Raw genomic sequence first — 18,126 nt, forward strand, 5'->3', positions numbered from 1 at the left:
CTCTCTGATACAATCTCAGTGGTAGTTTTTGGTTTTGTTTTTTTGTTTTCTGTAGGCCCAATACCAAGTGAAGTCAACTAGGTTCAGCCCCTATCTACCTTTCTAAATACCTAAATACAGAGTATCATTTGAATTCTTCACTTTCCTCCAAAGTTAAAGAAAGAGTTCATTTTATACAAATCTCAAGGTACTAATAATACAAATAAATATTCCAAATCAAAAGTGCTAATTAAATTACTTCTTCACAATAGTAAATAACCACTTCTTTTTTAACATATAAATATATGCTTCATGTTTATCTGTCTCTTCCACTAAGTCATACAATCCACAGGAACAAAGCCTGTTTCTGTCTTTTTGATGCTATACTCTTATTCCCTACTACAGTGTCTTATATAGTGAGCTCTCAATGAGCAAGTAAATGAAATGAGTGATCAAGTAGGTAAACAGAAAGGAGGTTAAGATATGTAGTCCAGTTATTTCTGCATAAAGGATTTTTACCCCAATTTCTGTTTAGGAAAAATCATCATCATCATCATCATCATCATCATCATCATCATCATCATCATCACATGAGCATCTGTTAAAGCACTAAACAGAATAATTGCACTAACCCAGCAATGTGATATATATGTAACTCCATCAGACATTTAAGATGAGATCCTTATTAAAGTTCAGTGTAGATTCAGTTCTGAGAACCCAGAAGTGATTGAGTTTAAAGAAGATCTCAAAGACCTTTAAGTTGATGCTCATTTTCTAATTCTACTGATAACTCAGAACCCATTTTCTAGATGAAAAACAAAACAAAACAAAACTGTGGTATCATCTCAAAGGCAAAAGTTAAAGTAGTATCAGCTACAGAAGCTTTAAACATCCCCTTTTCAGCTGTGAGCTCCACTTACTATAACTCATTTGCAAATTCACACTTGGCAGACTTGAAAACTGATATTTAAAAGTGTAATACACAGTTCCTTTTCTGTAGGCAAACTTCTAAGAAAGAATGAAGATTGAAGTAAAGGCACATAAAAGGAAACACAAATAGTTATTTTCTATGAACTATATTCACCCCTTTTCAAGTTGATGAATATGGCTGTGTTCCTCTTCAAAGCGAATTTCAATTGAAGGCCAATGGCAGAGATAAAGTTAAGAATGGCTTTTCAGGAATGGCAGGTCCTAGATATAATAGTGTAACCAAGTGTACTTATAGAAATTAAAAAAAGAAAGTACCTTTCCAATAATAAAATGCAGAAGTTATCTCCAAGTACAAAATGCAATGCCAATAGAATAGATGTGCTGACAAGACATGAGTAATATTTTCCACATATAAGAAAAGCTTTCATCTCAGAATACTTTTTTTCAAAGCTATTTTTGTGCCTTAATTAAGATCCACAGAACTCACTGGATTGTTTTTTTTTTTTCTCCATTTACTAATTTATTAACTAAGGCACAGAAATGCTTGCCAAAAACCACATAAAGAGGGAAAAAGTTAGCTGGATAACTGAAGAAAGAAAATACCTGACTTTCTTTTAAACTTTCCTTTAGTTACAGAGGGAAATGGGGGAATGTTTGTCTAGAGATTTCACTGTCTTTTTCTGAGACAAAACTCCATACACTCCCTCTCAATCCACCCCTAATCTATTAATAAGGGAGGGTATCAAAATTGATACAGGCCTTGGTCATGCTTATTAAGCCCACAGACATAAATGCTGAACTAGGCAGCCAATAGTTCAATTTCACTGTGTTTTAGACTCAAGAAAGCCACTCCAGAGAACCTTTTAGCATGAGCTAATATGGGAGCTTATCATGTTTTCTTGCATAATTTCCTCTTAATTTATTTTCATGGTAAACAGAAAGAAGAAATTATGCAATGGTAATGTTCTAACAGTAGGAACACTGGCAGCTCAACTTCTGACCTCACCCTATGTCAACAGGCCTTACAAAATTGAAAACTTCAAGTAAGTTTGTAAATTGTTTACATCAAATAAAATTATGCCTGAAATAGCTAGGGAAAATATTCAGACTCTTTTATGTTGATTATTATTTCAGATATAAGAAACATATATTTATATTTCATACCTATGAAAAGAAAAAAAATCCCTCCATTTAACAAGAAAAGCACTAAGAAATACTTCAATTATCCATATCATCACCACTGTAAAAAGATTCACTAATAGGGGCTGAGGCTGTAACTCAGTGCCAGAGCACTTGCCTAGCATGGTGAGGCACTGGGTTCAATCCTTAGCACCACATAAAACTGAAATAAATAAAATAAAGGCATGCGTCCATCTACAACTACAAAAATAATTTTTAAAAAAGATTCACAAATATTGCATGGGTGGAGAGGTAAAGGTAAAAAAGACAGAAGACTTTAATGTTACTGTGAATTATTTTTCAAAAAATGAGGCAATGCCTTTAGTAATATAGAAACACACAGCTACTCTATATCAATATCTACTGGATTGGAATCTAATTATTTTTCCCAAAATACTAAAGGAAATCTAAATATTAATTCTCTAGATGACAGGGGAATAAAAAATGTTAAAATGTGTTTTAAACTAAAGATGTCCCTACAAACTGTGGAATTCAGAAAGAATATAAACAGAGATAAGCCACGAGGGAAAAAGAAAGCTTAGAGTAAAAGTATACATTTTCTTCTAAAAAAAACAATGGTGTGCTCACTGAGGACAGGATCAGCATCTACTGCCTTTGTGGCTGTCCTATTCACCTTTGGGATCCAGCACAGGGCACTTTTAACCAATGAGAACAGATGAACACTTTTCTTACTATAACATCAACCTAACAAAATGTATTTCAGAAGATTTAGGGTATCACAAAATGTACCAATTTTTCATTCCTACAAATGCAGAGTCAATATTTTTAAAGAACATAGTATGAATTAAACAAATGTTTAATATTTAGATATCAAAAAGGGCTCAAACCTACTAAATATTGCTATAGGTAATTTTTCTAATTGGTCATCCCTCAGTACTCCCTTTCTACTCCAAAAGTCCCTAAATCTCTATCTACCTTCTCATTATTTCTTTTCTTCCTTGCAGGTGATAACTGGTCTTTCTCAAAGATCAACTATTCCATTTGCACCCTTATTTCTATCCTCTTGTGTTGCAGAGGCCCTTCCTTTCCAGGTATACCACTCCATTCTGTGTCTCCTCTTTGTTTAATTGTCCTGTTTGACACTGTGAGTACTGAGATCAGACTGAGGAGTTCAAATCCTGACTAGGTCATCACTGTAACCAGTCATGTGATCTTGGACAATTAAGTTTTCATTGCCTCATCTTCTAAATGGCTATAATAATAGTACCTAAAAGGGTTGCTTGGGAATTAAATGAGGTAATATATCTAGAAAACTTAGGATATTATCTAGCTACCACCAAATAAGTGCTCAGTAAATGTTGATCTCAATCTACTCACTGAGATAATAGATCAGGGGGAAGCGGAAGATGAATAAGGAGAATTGGCAAGATGATAAAAAAAAGTTGAGATATTCCTTAAAGGAAAGCAGAAAAGGAATTGTTTGGTAAAAAATAAGAAATGACTAGCAGTGAAGAGAATCCGGCTGATGTTAGTAATTGTCAATCTAATAATTCTTCATAGATACATCCCAAGAGAAATGAAACACATGTCCACACAAAACCTCGTAAACAAATGTTCATAACATCATTATCTATAGTAGCCAAAAAATGAAAACAACCCAAACATTCAATTAATGGGGGATGAATAAAATGTATTATATCTGTATAACAAATTCAGTAATATCAAAGAATAAAGTACTGATACATGCTACAGCACAGATGAACTTTAAACATTATGCCAAGTGAGAGAAGCCAATCAAAAAGGATTCTATATACTAAGATTGCATCTATATTAAATGTCCAGAATAGTCAAATCTATAGAGACAGAAAGCAATTAGCAGTTGCCTAGGGCCATGGTGAGGTTGGGGATGGTTGTGGGCAACTAAAATGGTACATGACTTCTTTGGGAGATGATAAAAATATTCCCAAATCGATTGTGATAATGGTTGCATAATTGTTTAAAAATCACTGAATTGCACCTTAAATGGATGAAGTGCATGATATATGAATTTTATGCCAATCAAGTTGTTACTAACAGAAAAGCAGCATAACAAAGAAGAGGAGCTCAAAGTTCACTGCTCTGTCAACATGATATATTTTGTGGCACATAATTTTGTTCCTTCCCCTTCTAATTTAGAACTGCTATGTTAGAAGTTAGAAAGTTTTAGTAATGTTTTCCTAAATAATTGCATGCTTTAGTATTGAGATTGCTGTTTTATTTATTCCATCATTTTACCACTGTGGGCAATTTAAGAAGATATTCGTTAGGGTAACACAATACCCTTCAGTTCAAAAATTCTCTAAGTATCTTGAGGAATCTGTTCTGATTTCAGAATCAAAGAACAGAACAGAGTACTAATTAGGTAGAAATTAATTTGAGGAAAACTTTGATTTTTAAAAATACATCTTAGCTGCTTGTGGTGGTGCACACCTGTAATCCCAGCGGCTCAGGAGGCTGAGGCAGTAGGATCGCAAGTTCAAAGCCAGCCTCAGCAAAAGTGAGGTGCTAAGTAACTCAGTGAGACCCTGTATCTAAAAAAAAAAAAAAATACAAAATAGGGCTGGAGATGTGGCTCAGTGGTCAAGTGTCTCCAAGTTCAATCCCCAGTATCCCAAAATTTTAAAAAACTTAAAAAAAAATACATCTTAAAGAGACTCAGTGTAAAAGACTTCACAAAGAATACCTCTTCCAAGTTTGGGATTGGGACCTTCCTCTTTTAGGGCAAAAAGACTTAATGTGCTCCCACAATTAGTGAGCTCACTTACTTTTTGGAGAACCTATCACTTTTACCAAATTATATCCTGTTCCCTGAACCTTTGATTAGTCATGTGTACATACAGAATTGATTTCAGTGCTTGTTGACAAGTCTTGCACAACATCATCAAAGGTTTATTATCTCTAGAGACAGAGAACACTTACAATTCACAGGAAGAAATTTCTGAGATCTACTTTAAAACAAAATAAGGGGCATTAATGATTAACTCACGATCTTCATCAATTTTTAATACATTTCCATATATTACATTCTCACTCCTCTCTCTCTCTCTCTCTCTCTCTCTCTCTCACACGCACACGCGCACGCACACACATACACACACACACACACACACACAAAATTTGTTCCAAGACTTGAACAACAGAAGTATCAGCAGGTCTCCTTTCTGGATATATACAAAATATAGACTTGAAATACTGTCTTTTTAATAAACTAACACATGTGAACTTAAAACATATCCACATTTATCTTGCACAACACTGAAAAGCAAAAAACTCTTTTTTATATATTCAATGGAATGCTATTAAATATCATTCACCAAAAGACTGAATTGCTCACTTTTGGAAGAGTATATGTATAGTGTGTGTGTGTGTATGTGTGTGTGTGTGTGTGTTTGGTTCCAATATACTTCTATATCAATGGTTTTCCAATGCTACAACTAAAGGGTATCCATCATTCCCCAGTAAGGGATTAAGTGACTCAGTCCATGCTACAGGAATTTACCAATAAATATACCTGATAGTCTATTTTGAAACAGATATCTATATAAATGTTAGTAAAATTGATAAATTGGGTAATAGCAAAGATATTCTCTCATTTGTGACTTAAAGACAGTACTTCTCTTTGTTAAGAAAACTCTAAAAACTATGTCGTTTTTATAAAGCCCATCTTAGTTTTGCTGATACTTAGGGAATTAACGAATTTACAAATTCTATTTCTTTGAAAAAAAAAGTTATTTATGAATTCTCCTTGTAACTATTTTTTGGAGGGTGGGAAGGGGTACTGGAGATTGAACTCAAGGGCACTTAACCCCTGAACCATATCCCCAGCCCTATTTAGTATTTTATTTAGATACAGGGTCTTACTGAGTTGCTTTGTGCCTCACTTTTGCTGAAGCTGGCTTTGAACTCATGATCTTCCTGCCTCAGCCTCTGGAGCTGCTGGGGTTACAGGCAGGTGCCACTGTGCCCAGCTCCTTGTAACTATTTTTAAGGACTGTGTCAATGACATAGCAAAGTACCTTCTCAGGGAGTAGACATCCAGGAAAAATTTGGTACTACTACACCATCCAAATAAGTTTCCTTAGTTTTCTAATAAAAGTCAAAGTCAAACAAAAAATAATAAACCAGAACTTGTTTTTAGTCATTTTTTCCTCAAAAGACAATGAAGGGCTTTTGTTTTAAAAAACAGTGATATTTAATAGATTCACATTGTATATATATATATATATAAAGTTTTTTGTCTTTCGGTGTTGTGCAATATAAATTTACCAAATATAAAAATTCTGAAAGGCAAACTCTGGAATTGCATAATCCATTTTAGCTGGTAAATCTCTTTCAAAAAAATAACACTAATGGGTGTAAAAGTTGAGAATTACTTCCCTCTCCCCGGTCACTGATGCCATCTACTCTGTTACTCACTGGGAAGTATCTTGAGTTTTAAGGAAAGGCCTTGAAAACTGACTATCAGAAGTGATGGAAATTAGGCCTGATTTCCCCCAACTGAAAATGAATAATTTTAGGCCCTAATGACATACAGGTCCTATTACTCTTAGGCCTGCCATGCATACAGTTAGAAATAATTTAAAGTCTTTGAAAGATACTCTACAATGTTATCAAAATGTCCTCAAATGTTTCATTTATACCAAGTATAGTGATTAGGATTAGGACAATTAAAATTAACAATTTTGTCCTTTCAAAATTAAGACTATTCTGGTTTCCAATTGAAGAATATTTCATTAATAAATGTGGTCAACAACAGCCATGTCAATGACTGACTTTTTTTAAAAAAAGGATCAGGGAGCCAGATTCAGGGAGGCAGGATTGTCCCAAATATCTCTGAGTTTAGTCAATTTCAATAGTTGTAACAATACTATGGGCTTCACACAAAAATTAGCAAAATTTCAAGGAGAGAGAGTCAGAAAGAGAACTCATGAAAAACATACTTTAGAAAGAAAATCCATGGAATCCTATAACTAAAAGAAACAAGAGAAAGAAAAAAGTAATAATAGTAATAATTCAAAATAAGATGATTCTCAAAAATTCTACAGGGAGCACATGAATAGAACTTCCTCCAGGAATAATAAGGATGCCAGGGAAAAATCAGGGAAGGAGACAGGTTCAGGGCAGTGAGTAGGCTGTGCTTTAGTTGCTCCTGTGTAGTAAGTTAAATGCTCAGGGAGGCACATCCCCTCCTTTAGGTCAGCAGGGTACTATTTAGTACATTACTGCTAAGGTACTCTGGTGACCTGAACCAATTAGTGCAACTTCCAAAGTCGCTTAACTTGCAAGCACTGAGAGCTTGGGTACTAGATAGATGTGATAGATATTCTATCAGTCTTTTCTATTTAATATACTAAACACCCAAACATGCTAGTAGAAAGAAGCTTTGGGAAAGGAAAGAATGAAAATAAAAGAATTCTGTAGTGACAGAAAACATTCAGGTGACAAATTTAACTAGCAGTTTCTCCTTCTAGCATATAGATGACCCGAGCATCGCAAGCTTATCATTGCAGGAGATTGCACTCACATGTGCACATCTATTGGTCAGCTCTTACAGCATCTAACATATCTTTAAAGAAACCAGCTAATCTGGTGGAGTAGACATAGGCTCTGCAGTGATGAGCCCTAAACAAAACTGTAAAGTTTGCCTCTGAAGGCCTCAGTTTTTCTCCTTACTTCTCACACCCTACTCTTCCAATCATCAAATTTAAAAAGTGTTCTTATTGCTAAGACTCATAAGTAGGCCAGGGCTTGGGCTGGGAAGCCCCAGGGTTACAATTTCAGCACAGGCTCTTACTATCTGTGAGAACTTGAACAAGGTAATTTTTTTCTGAATTTCAGTTTCCTCAAAGGTTAAATGGGAATAATACCATATAACTGTTAGGAAGCATGCATGAGATAATGTACCTAAAGTGGTTAACTTACTAAGATCATTGTCAGTAAGTGTAGTTTTCAAAAGTTAGTGCCTAGCCAGTATGGTGGTGCATGCCTCTAATCCCAGTGGCTCCAAAGACTGAGGCAGGAGGATTTCAGAGTTCAAAGAAAGCAAGGCTTTAATGCCCCAAACACCCAAACATGTTAGTAAAAAGAGTTCAAAGCCTGCCTCAGCAACTCAGCAAGGCCATAAGCAACTTATAATAAATAAATAAAATACAAAAAGGTCTGGGGATGTGGCTCAAGGGTTAAGTTCCCCTGGTATAAAAAAAAAAAAAGTTTCATACCAGGAGAGGAGTCACATGCCTATAATTCCAGTAGCTTGGGAGGCTGAGGGCAGAAGCCTGAGGCAGAGGGACCCCAAGTTCAAAGCCAGCCTCAGCAAATTAGGTAAGCCCTAAGCAACTCAGTGAGACCCTATCTCAAAATTTTAAAAACAAAAACAAATTCATTAATTTTTAAAAAAAGGACTGGAGATTTTTAGGTTAAATACCTGCAAACAAAGGTCATTATAAAAGGCAATATATGCATAAGTAATTATCAATATGGTTTTATTGGTAACAAACTAAAACTCAAAATTTTAAAAATTTTAATGATTTTCTCCTAAGCTGGAGTTAACTAATACAAGCTGGGTCTATCAATAACTCATTTCTTCTACTCTCAGCCTTGCATTCCACTAATTTTACCAGCACATATACAAAGATATAATTCTTAAAACCCAGTATTTCTCTGTACTACTCCCTTAAAAATTGCTTGATAAGCAAATATAACCCTAATGCCTATTTCTTTAGCAATAGGAAACAAAGGTTTATATTATACGGTACCCTACTACTTCCTTTAGGAAAATCTGGGTATGGTCTCCATATAATTTTATATTTACACATGCATATTTACTATAATAAGTGTATTTTCAAGTCTACAAAAGTTCTTTAAGTTAAAGATAGAAAAGCAGACCTTAAAGATAGAAAATATGGAATATCTATGAAAGATTACACAACTGTGTGAAATGAAATGCTGCCACATACAGCTGTTCTTATCCATGATGAATATGGTACTATTGGTCATATAATTATATATCTTTAAGCATTTTCTTTCACGGGCCATATTGGAAACCTAATGCACAGAGATACTCCAAGAGTCATACTACAAAGAGACTTATACAAAGAGACTGACTGGAGTTGTAATTTGACATGTTTTGTTTTGTTTTAAATTAAGTGCATTTCTTGTATTAAAGAAATGTGTTAATAGCCTCATCCTCCTGTTCCAACCAACAGAAAAACTCTATCCTTCCCTCAAATTTCTACCATCATCCTGCCTTAAACTGATCAATAAAGTCTTGCTGAACACTAGGACAACTAAAGTAAGTCCAGATACACAAGGGACATTGTATGACATCTACTAATAATTCAAGAGGCCAAGCACACTCAGTCATTTGCTTAACCACTGTTGAAAGCAAGTATGGGAGCTTTGGATGGCTGTGGAGTTAGCTCTTAATTTTATTGACATGCCTGATATCTAACCACCAAATCTAGCTTGTAATTTTGGAGTTAGAAAGCACCATCTTAGAAATCCCTCTGCTCCTGAGCAGCACTTGCAGACAGTTCTTATCCCACTATGTTCAATGGATCCAGCCAGCATTACCAGCAACATTTCAAAACCAGACACATAGTAAGTGCTTAGTAAAATCAACTGCATTTATTGGAATTAAATACTGGGGTGCCGTGGGGGCATTCTGTAGACAGAACTTTGACCCTTGTACCTACACAGGTCACCACACTCCTAGGTCATAGAAATGGCAAAGACATTTTGTAATGGTTAAGCCTCTCCTGTTGCTCTTCATTTATGAAGTAAATCAGATCCCCCTTTGCTCTCCTGAAATACACTGATAATTTGGAGGGAAAGTGCCTTTAAGGCTTGAAGTATCTGAATAATGAACAAATCTCCACATCTAATTGAATTCAGCCTGAGCGTAGGCTCAGACTCAAAGCAAACTTGGTAAAGCATTTCCAGTAGAACTCAGGAAGGCCAGATGTTCTGGAAGCAGAACTGTGGTCATTATGCACATGCCAGCTCCTCCTCACTCCACCCCAGGCCAAGACCCTTTCAGCAGTGTGGAGCCTGCCTAACATATGACTCTGGCTGTATTGCTGCATGGTATCCCAGCACCCATGTGAGCATTTCAGCAACTTTACACAAGCTCCACTGATAGGGACGATTAAATTCAATCCAAGGAAACACAGGAGGAGAGTACATTAATTATGAGATGACACTTCCATCTGCTTTACCTCAGGGAGGGCAACAAATGAGCCGTTTACTATTTTTGGCTAAATCATACCTGCACTTGATATAAGATAGAAAGAAAAAAAGTTACACACAAAATAAGTAGCACAAATCATAAAGTACTAGTTGATATGTTCCTGATGTGAATGGCAATTTCAAATTGTTGACTATATTTCTGAGATGTGGTTATGTGGTTGTGTAATTGTGATGGTGTGTGTGCACATGCACACGAGGGTTCAGAAGGAGTAAATGAAGAAAGAATTTGGGGAAAGGCATTCGGCTACCTTACCTGATTCCTTGACATAATCCCTCCACTTTCTCCAAACACAGAAATTCATTCAGATTAAGTAGTTCTTTTAAAAATACAAATAAATGGGCTAGGATTGTGGCTCAGTGGCAGAGCGCTTGCTTTGCAAGTATGAGGCACTGGGTACCATCCTCAGCACCACATGAAAGTAAATAAATAAAATAAAGGTACTATGTCCATCTACAACTAAAAAAAATACAAATAAACTCTGAAGAAGATTTGAGAGTCCTTTACTCCTTTGGATACACTACTTTGCTTTTATAAAAAGGCTGGCTTCACTTTGATTAAAGGAATGCTCATTTTCTTTGGGGAATTAGGTAACCTTGCAACAGAGTATTTCCATGATGAGAAAATCTGGGTGGGATAAAATAATGAGGATTTGAGGAAAACAACAGCATGTACCAGACATGTAGGGAGATGGTAGCATTGGTTAAGGAAAGCCATGGAGAAAGAAGATAGGAGGGTTCCGGTGACACATTTCACTTTCTAAAAAATTTTGTCTGCTTTGATAACAATTTCACACACTGAAATTATTTTATCTATCCTGATATGGGTACAATAAGTTTCCAATACCTGCTCTAAATTAATCTTTCTAGGAATTGCTATGTGTCCATCTATATTTTGATAGACAGCTTTGAGGTCATTTTTTTTTCTTGAGAAATATAAAGTGGGTTCTCAGTTCCTAATGTAACCTATTACTTGCCAAGAGAATGCAGTGAAAAAGGTCCATATTTGTGTTGAAGTAGCATTATAACACATAGCTGTGCTTCACAAATGTCAAGCTTAAAAACAGAAGCAGACGTAGTCAGTGGAGCTGGCCAATTACATTGTGATCTGAAAACACCAGTGATTTATTAGTTGCTATTAGCTAAGCAACTCGTCTTTATTTGATCTGTGTATTTACTAGTTATAAGTATTATGAAAGCTTGTATTGTTCTACTACAGAAACTTTTTTTTCAACCCTGCTTGTTTTTTATATGAAAATACAATACAATAATTTGAATTGTGATTACTTTTTTAAAAAAGAGATCCTGCAACTGGAATTAAATTTCACACTGTATTTCAACCTTGAAATGAACATAAATCTGAAACTAATACAAAAAGTGCAAAAATTTCCACATTCAGGTTAATGTTGAGCAACAGAAAAGAATAACTTTTGTTTATCTCTAAAAACAGCTTTCTTCATCTAAACAAATGACTAGAATAAGATTAAGAAAACCCTGTTTGGGTTTCTTAGATACACACACATATTCCAATTTCCTTCTGCACAATGACTTTTATGCAAATATGTACCACACAATCTCCTGACCTCTTTTACCATCACACCAGGACAATGACAGTTCAATAATTGAAATGGTACATATCTGGTACATTTGACTTTGAATTGCAAAGTTGGACTCAGGCCTATTGAAATGAAAATACCTGTGACTCATTGTTAACTCCAAACTGATCCAGTTATTATTTCCTACTAGTAAAAACAGCAAAAAGGTAGGTGAAAGCTAATTATTCCATTTTTGTGTTGCAATTTCCATTGCACATTCTTCTCCCAGTGTACCTCCTTGTATTCTCCTCCGTGATCCTCCCCCCACACCTTGACTTTAATTCTTAACCCGGATTCTTTCATCTATAACAAGGGTAATGAGAAAACCCCAAAAGTGTTCCTTGGGGGTATGTTAGACTAAAAGTTACCTAGGACTAAATCCCACGTGTGTTCTTTGCTCACCATGGAGACAAGAGATTTGCTCACTGCTCTCAGCCAATTTGAAATCCAAATATGAAAACAGCGTTATGGAATTCAGACAGGCTCCTCTGCTTCACTACTAGCAGATGCAGAAGGAAAAAAATGCCCATATAATTAAGCTTTTGCCTTTGAACCAGCAAAGCTGTGAACACCTAACTTTAAAATACACATAATAGCAGGAGAGCAGCTGACGTGCAGGTGCACGGTGCTGAGGGTGCTGAGGGTGGTGGTGAGACCAATCAGCTGGCCAGGAAAGTCCCGGCCAGCCAAGAATAAACTGAACTGTAAATCTGAAATATTGCCAAAGTCTTACTTGTTCTTGCTGAGTCTGAATGTGTAATGCGGTTTTCATTATATCTTTCCACGGGATTCTTTAGAAAAAGTTTGGGATCATTTAAGAGTAAGACCAAATCACGATGCATTTTAAAAAAATAAATATTAGAAGTAAAAGGGTTTCTTTAATACATTCCTCAGTTTATTCTTTAGTCCTTTATTCATCCAATATTGACTGAGGACCTACTATGTAAATATCAATTGGCCAAAATTCATAAAGCGTGCTAAAGCATAAAATTAAGACTATAATCACATATAACATATAGGTTAAAAACTGTAGTACATATTCCACATATATGCATGTGTATAGGTACAAATAGGCATTCAGATAAATAGAGATTTTTAGCTTTCGTGCCCAATTGTAACTATCTAGGCATTTAGTATTTATTAACCTCACTTTAAATATACTTTCACATGTTAAAAGTGAAGATAAAAGGAAATTTGTTTCATTTTTCTTGACCAATTTTGCTTCATCATTCAAATTTCTGGAGGAAAAAAAAATCAAAATCCAATAGTACTTAGCACTTCAGAGAATTTTACTTGAAGAAAATGAGTAAGTTACATGTCTTAACATAACAAAATTGTTTTCTAAAAAAAATTCTAAGAAAAATAACAGCAAAAAAATATGAATAAAGCTTTGTTTGTTTTTGCAGTCATTGTTAGCAATAGACATAAAGGTATTCTTTTTTCTTTTCTTTCTTTCTTTTTTTTGAGTCCATATGGAAAGATCATCAGCACATTTTGCTTCTGGGTTCTTTGCCAAAATACCATAACCCACAAGCCATCTACCTTAAACATAAAAGGAAAGGTGTTGTTCTGGTCAAATAAAGAAATAATTTTTACTAGCATACGTCTAATGTTAAAGCTGCCTAAATCCTGCCAAATACATTAAAACAACATCTGTAAAACAGATTTTCATTAAATTGATCAGTTTAAAGTTAAGCAGCTAGGCAGATGATGCTTTCAAGCTAACCCCTAACCTTTAACTTTTAACCTCCTTAAACTAGAATAAAGACACACACACACACACACACACACACACACACACACTTCTTTGAGGTAATACTGCTTCAGTTTGACAACCCAAAGGGTAAAGTGGTTTACTCAAATCGAAATGACACATCTCTACATTCAGTGTTATGAATCAATATGTTGTCAATAACGAGAAAAGCTGTTTTCTGGCCGCTCTGTATTTGTCTTACAACTGCTACTTGTCACTTTCCTCTAGTGTCTGAATAATTCACAGTGCAAAATGATGTAAATTAAACTCTTAATGAGAATAAATTTTATGTAGGAGATTATTGTCTAGTCATTAACTCTGAAACTATTTTAAGTCTAATTTTAATATTTTAGCCACATGATAAACCATGATTTTTTTTTCCAGGCCCAGACCAATTTGTTAGGTTCTCATTTAAAAGCAATTAATGTTACTTATGAACCAATTTTATTTTGCCGACACAAGCCGAGACCAAGCTTGCTAATATCCTCATTACTGTATTTGAAAATCCTCTACTTGTGACTCACAGAGTTTCTGAAATTAGTTTGGAAATGGGCTCATCCTCGACACCCTGCTACTCTGGAGTATTTTTCTAGTTGTTTCTAGAAACGAAGAATGCTTCTTGAAGGATAAAAAAGAATATAGTGGGCTTGTCTAATACTAGCTTTCAAAAGCTCAAGTATTTCTCATCTTCAAGGTAAGTTTGTTCAAAGTAATTTTGCATTTGTTTGGGGACCACATTTAAATGCTACACTGAGCAGAGACCCTTGGCTATTTAAGAGATAAGCAACTAAAAAGTATACAATTTTATATGATTTATAAAATTTTAAAAATAAGAGTACATCATTGGTTGTGGGACATAAAACACTCTTGGCTTTAAAGTTCTCTTTATAATCTAGCTTTTATCTTGATTTGTTGTTACAAATTCTAAGACTACCTGCCCTGCAAAGGAACCTCAAGAGTAACTCTGCACCTAGCAAATTACCCTTGGAAGAGTGAGGTGTTCAACTCATGCCTATGGAAGAAATATATAAACTTAACACACCACACACACACACCATACACACAAATAATTATCAAACCAATTGATTAAATAACCTTTCTTAAGAAAATAAATAATAATGCTTTTCCTTTCCTTAGGTTCCCATGTGAGAGTAATAAAATAGAAAAATTTGTACATTTATATCTTCTATTCACAACATGTTAATTTAAAGTGTTAGAGGAGCTGCGTGAATATAAACACAGTTCATGAATATTCTATATAGCTCCCAGGGTCTAAATCTATTATTTATACAAACTTAATGTTTGTTTTTTTTCTCCTAGGTATTCTAAAAGTTTTAATAGGTCAGGTATCAACAGAAAAAAAGTAGACAATTGAACAGTTGTCAACTGTTGCTATAAAACCTATGAATTATAATACAATTAATCGTTTATATTATATTTTCAATAGTGCAGGCAGAGAAATGTTCCATCTTACATTAGGACCTGCACTCCCCACAAACTGGGGAGCCCAAATCTAATGCTTTCATTATTGATCCACAGAGTGCCAATATCCCAGGAACAAACAATGTTACAAATTCTCACACTAAGTCTTTACATTTTTATGTATAGTACATCCATCTAGAATTTGAACTTCAAGAAACAATCCAAATACATAGGACTAGACCAACCTAAATAAATAATTCCAGCACCTAATCCAGAGAGCCATGGGTTCTTTTTGCTGTGCATTTGTAATTTTAAACAGAGTTAAAAAGCTATAGGTATTATAATCGTTGGCTGACTCCTGATAGTATAGTTATCACTGATTTCTAGTTTAAATCAATAGATAACACTTGCAAAATGGATTTTGTAATCATATTTAGAGCTTGTTACAATGACTGATGGTTTGCAATATTTCTGAATTTTAATATCGTCTAGACACAAAGAAGTTTTTCATAAGTTATCAAGTTATTCATCATAGAAATGAATCTGTTGCATTTGTACAAGAACCCAGACAATCAAGGCAATCCAATGAAAAACTACAGAAAATAAATTAATCAGTGATTAGGGTTTAGGAGACATTGAGACAAGTTGTGCAATAAATGACATTCATCACTTGCACATATACATGACATCTGCATAGTTTTTCCCAGTAAACAAAAAAGTACACTTGCTGTCTTAGGAGCATATTTATCTATATCACACTCTTTTGTTGGGGAAAGTGTTACTAGTTGGGAAAAATGTTGTGCAAAACACAACAGAGTTGACTTTGAAGACTGATGCTATAGGAATGTTTACCCAATGTTACTGAGATCTCATGCACACACACAAAAATCATGTTCGGATCATCCCTGTTTGTCACCAAACAAAAGATGATGCATTCACTGAGTAAAACACAGTTCGTTTTTTCTGCTTCGTGTAACCTTTAATAATCAGCCAAGAAGGACGCCAAGTTTTTTGTTTTTTTAAAAACAATAGGTAAAAGAGATTTTAAGAGAATTATTTTATATATGACAATACCCAAGAAAGTTCTTTTATTGCAGGGAAGCCATTGAAGCAATCAATGCCGCTGAGGTAGAGGTAAGTGGGACACATAGCAAATCTTTTGAAAAATTCTCCACTGCCATATAGTTGAATATGCTTTTAGTAATGTTAAGTTATAAATTGTATGTTTTGCCTGTCTTTTTTTCTTATTCTAACTTGCAGCTCTGTGCTCCAAGTACTGAAACAGTTAATCCCCTTGTCTACTCTGTGCCAACAGAAATGGATGTCACTGCTTACCTTGTAGAGCTTCAGGGCCGCCTCATGCCTGTGATTGGTGGTATGCAAGCGTAATTTATCCACACTGTTGGTATAGTAGTCACAGGCGTTACATTTTAGGTGAACGGGGTTGCCAATAGCAATGCACTTCAACCTCCACTCATTGCTTTTGCCCCCTTCTTTAATGTGGGCCACCAGTTGATATTTCTGCATATGTTTATCAGTCTTGCAGTGGAGCTGGAAGTTGGCTTTGAGCTGAGTGTTGTAGTTACAGAGCTTGCACTGGTAGATATCTCCAATTACAGCCCTCCATTCCTCTTCAGGGAGAGAGCGCTCACTGCTCACATGCACACTTAGGGCCTCCAGGCTGTCAGAGGTGAATTTGTTGCAAACAGCACACTGGAATAGCTTCAGCGCTGGGTCACTGATATAAGGTGACAGCTCTCCTGCAGTAAGGAGGGACAGGTCATCACCCATTAGCTGACCACTGGCAAGCCGGATTTCAGGCGGCAGCTCATTATTTACTACAGGAAAAAAAAAATTAAAAGGAAAAATAGAGACTAGAAAACACAGCGCACACAAAGGAATCTGTAAAATAAAGTCTTGACAAGGAATGTGCTTTCTCTAGAGCTTAAACTATAAAAAGCTGTAATAGGATTGAATCAGGATCAATTACAATCATCCCTTTCAACTTCTAAATTCCCTCATCAGATAGCTTTAATTACTCCTACTGGGCATGATGTCATTCTGAAATTTGTATTTTCGAGGACAAGAAAGTTGATCAATACCATAACAAAACAGTCATGTGTTTGCAATTTAAAAACCTAGATAAACTTACATAAACACTAATTGTTATTTCCCAATTTGTCTTAAAGCTTGATGAGATCTGGCTAATACTGTATGTGTGTCTTGTAATCTACTGCCAAATACCTGGATAAGGTAACAGTATTATTGTTAACTTAATTATGTTCAATCATAGCTATTAAAATATTTTTTTAAATATCAATTAAAAATAATGGTAGATCCTTTTGAAGCTGAAGTTTGATACTTTAGGGAATAATCACCAAAACTGAAACTACAAACCTTATTAAGTATGGCTAATGAGGGTAAGCAATTAATGCAAATTAGCATTCGTTAATCAACCTATTGAATGAAGACAAAGTTTGTTAACTTTTCTTATGCCATTTCCATCCCTTAACCCTTTCCCCTCTGCATTAATTTAGCTTTGATGTAGAACCACAAATAGTTTGCTTATGCAGCAGATTTAAGAGAAAGTCCTTTCTAGTAAAAGGTCCCCAATTTGCTGGCATTCACTACTTTATCTGGGGGCATCCCAGCAATTCAAAATGTGATTCAAAACTAACAACAGTGCAGAAGAGCAGTTAAGTACTAACCGAGTCCTGGTGCCAAAGCTGCAGCCGTCGATGGATCCAGCTGGAATGGATTGATCATGAGCTGAGGGTCGGCAGGGTTTTCCAGCTTCATTCCAGTCAGGCCTATGTTCTGGGCCAGGTAGTACTGATAAAGCTCTGCCTCCGCTGGGGCGAGGCCCAAGTGCAGGTTATGCTGGATCTGCTTCATGTTCTGCTGCAAAAGCATCATGTTATGCATGTGCTTTTCGCTGGTCATATGAATCCGGAGGTTCCTTGCAACATTGGTTTCATAATCACAAACCTCACACCGCCAGGTGGGTTTCTGTTTGGGTTTGGA

At 35.4% G+C, this 18,126-nt stretch overlaps 1 protein-coding gene across 3 annotated transcripts in view; it reads right to left on the reverse strand.

The window, feature by feature from the left end:
* Window positions 1–18,126, reverse strand: part of Zfhx4 (zinc finger homeobox 4) — a 179,269-nt gene that overhangs the window by 136,009 nt on the left and 25,134 nt on the right. For 2 of the 3 annotated variants that reach the window (XM_078016996.1, XM_078016997.1), the window contains exons 2-3: window positions 17,811–18,126; window positions 16,438–16,940 (exon numbers count right to left, since the gene is read on the reverse strand). The exon at window positions 17,811–18,126 is cut by the window's right edge and continues 2,326 nt beyond it. In XM_078016996.1, coding sequence (XP_077873122.1) covers window positions 16,438–16,940; window positions 17,811–18,126 — 819 coding nt within the window. The remainder of the gene's footprint in view (window positions 1–16,437; window positions 16,941–17,810) is intronic. The other variant, XM_078016998.1, reaches the window with a different exon arrangement.

The sequence above is a fragment of the Ictidomys tridecemlineatus genome, chromosome 7, assembly GCF_052094955.1.
Source record: "Ictidomys tridecemlineatus isolate mIctTri1 chromosome 7, mIctTri1.hap1, whole genome shotgun sequence".
Lineage (NCBI taxonomy): Eukaryota > Metazoa > Chordata > Mammalia > Rodentia > Sciuridae > Ictidomys > Ictidomys tridecemlineatus.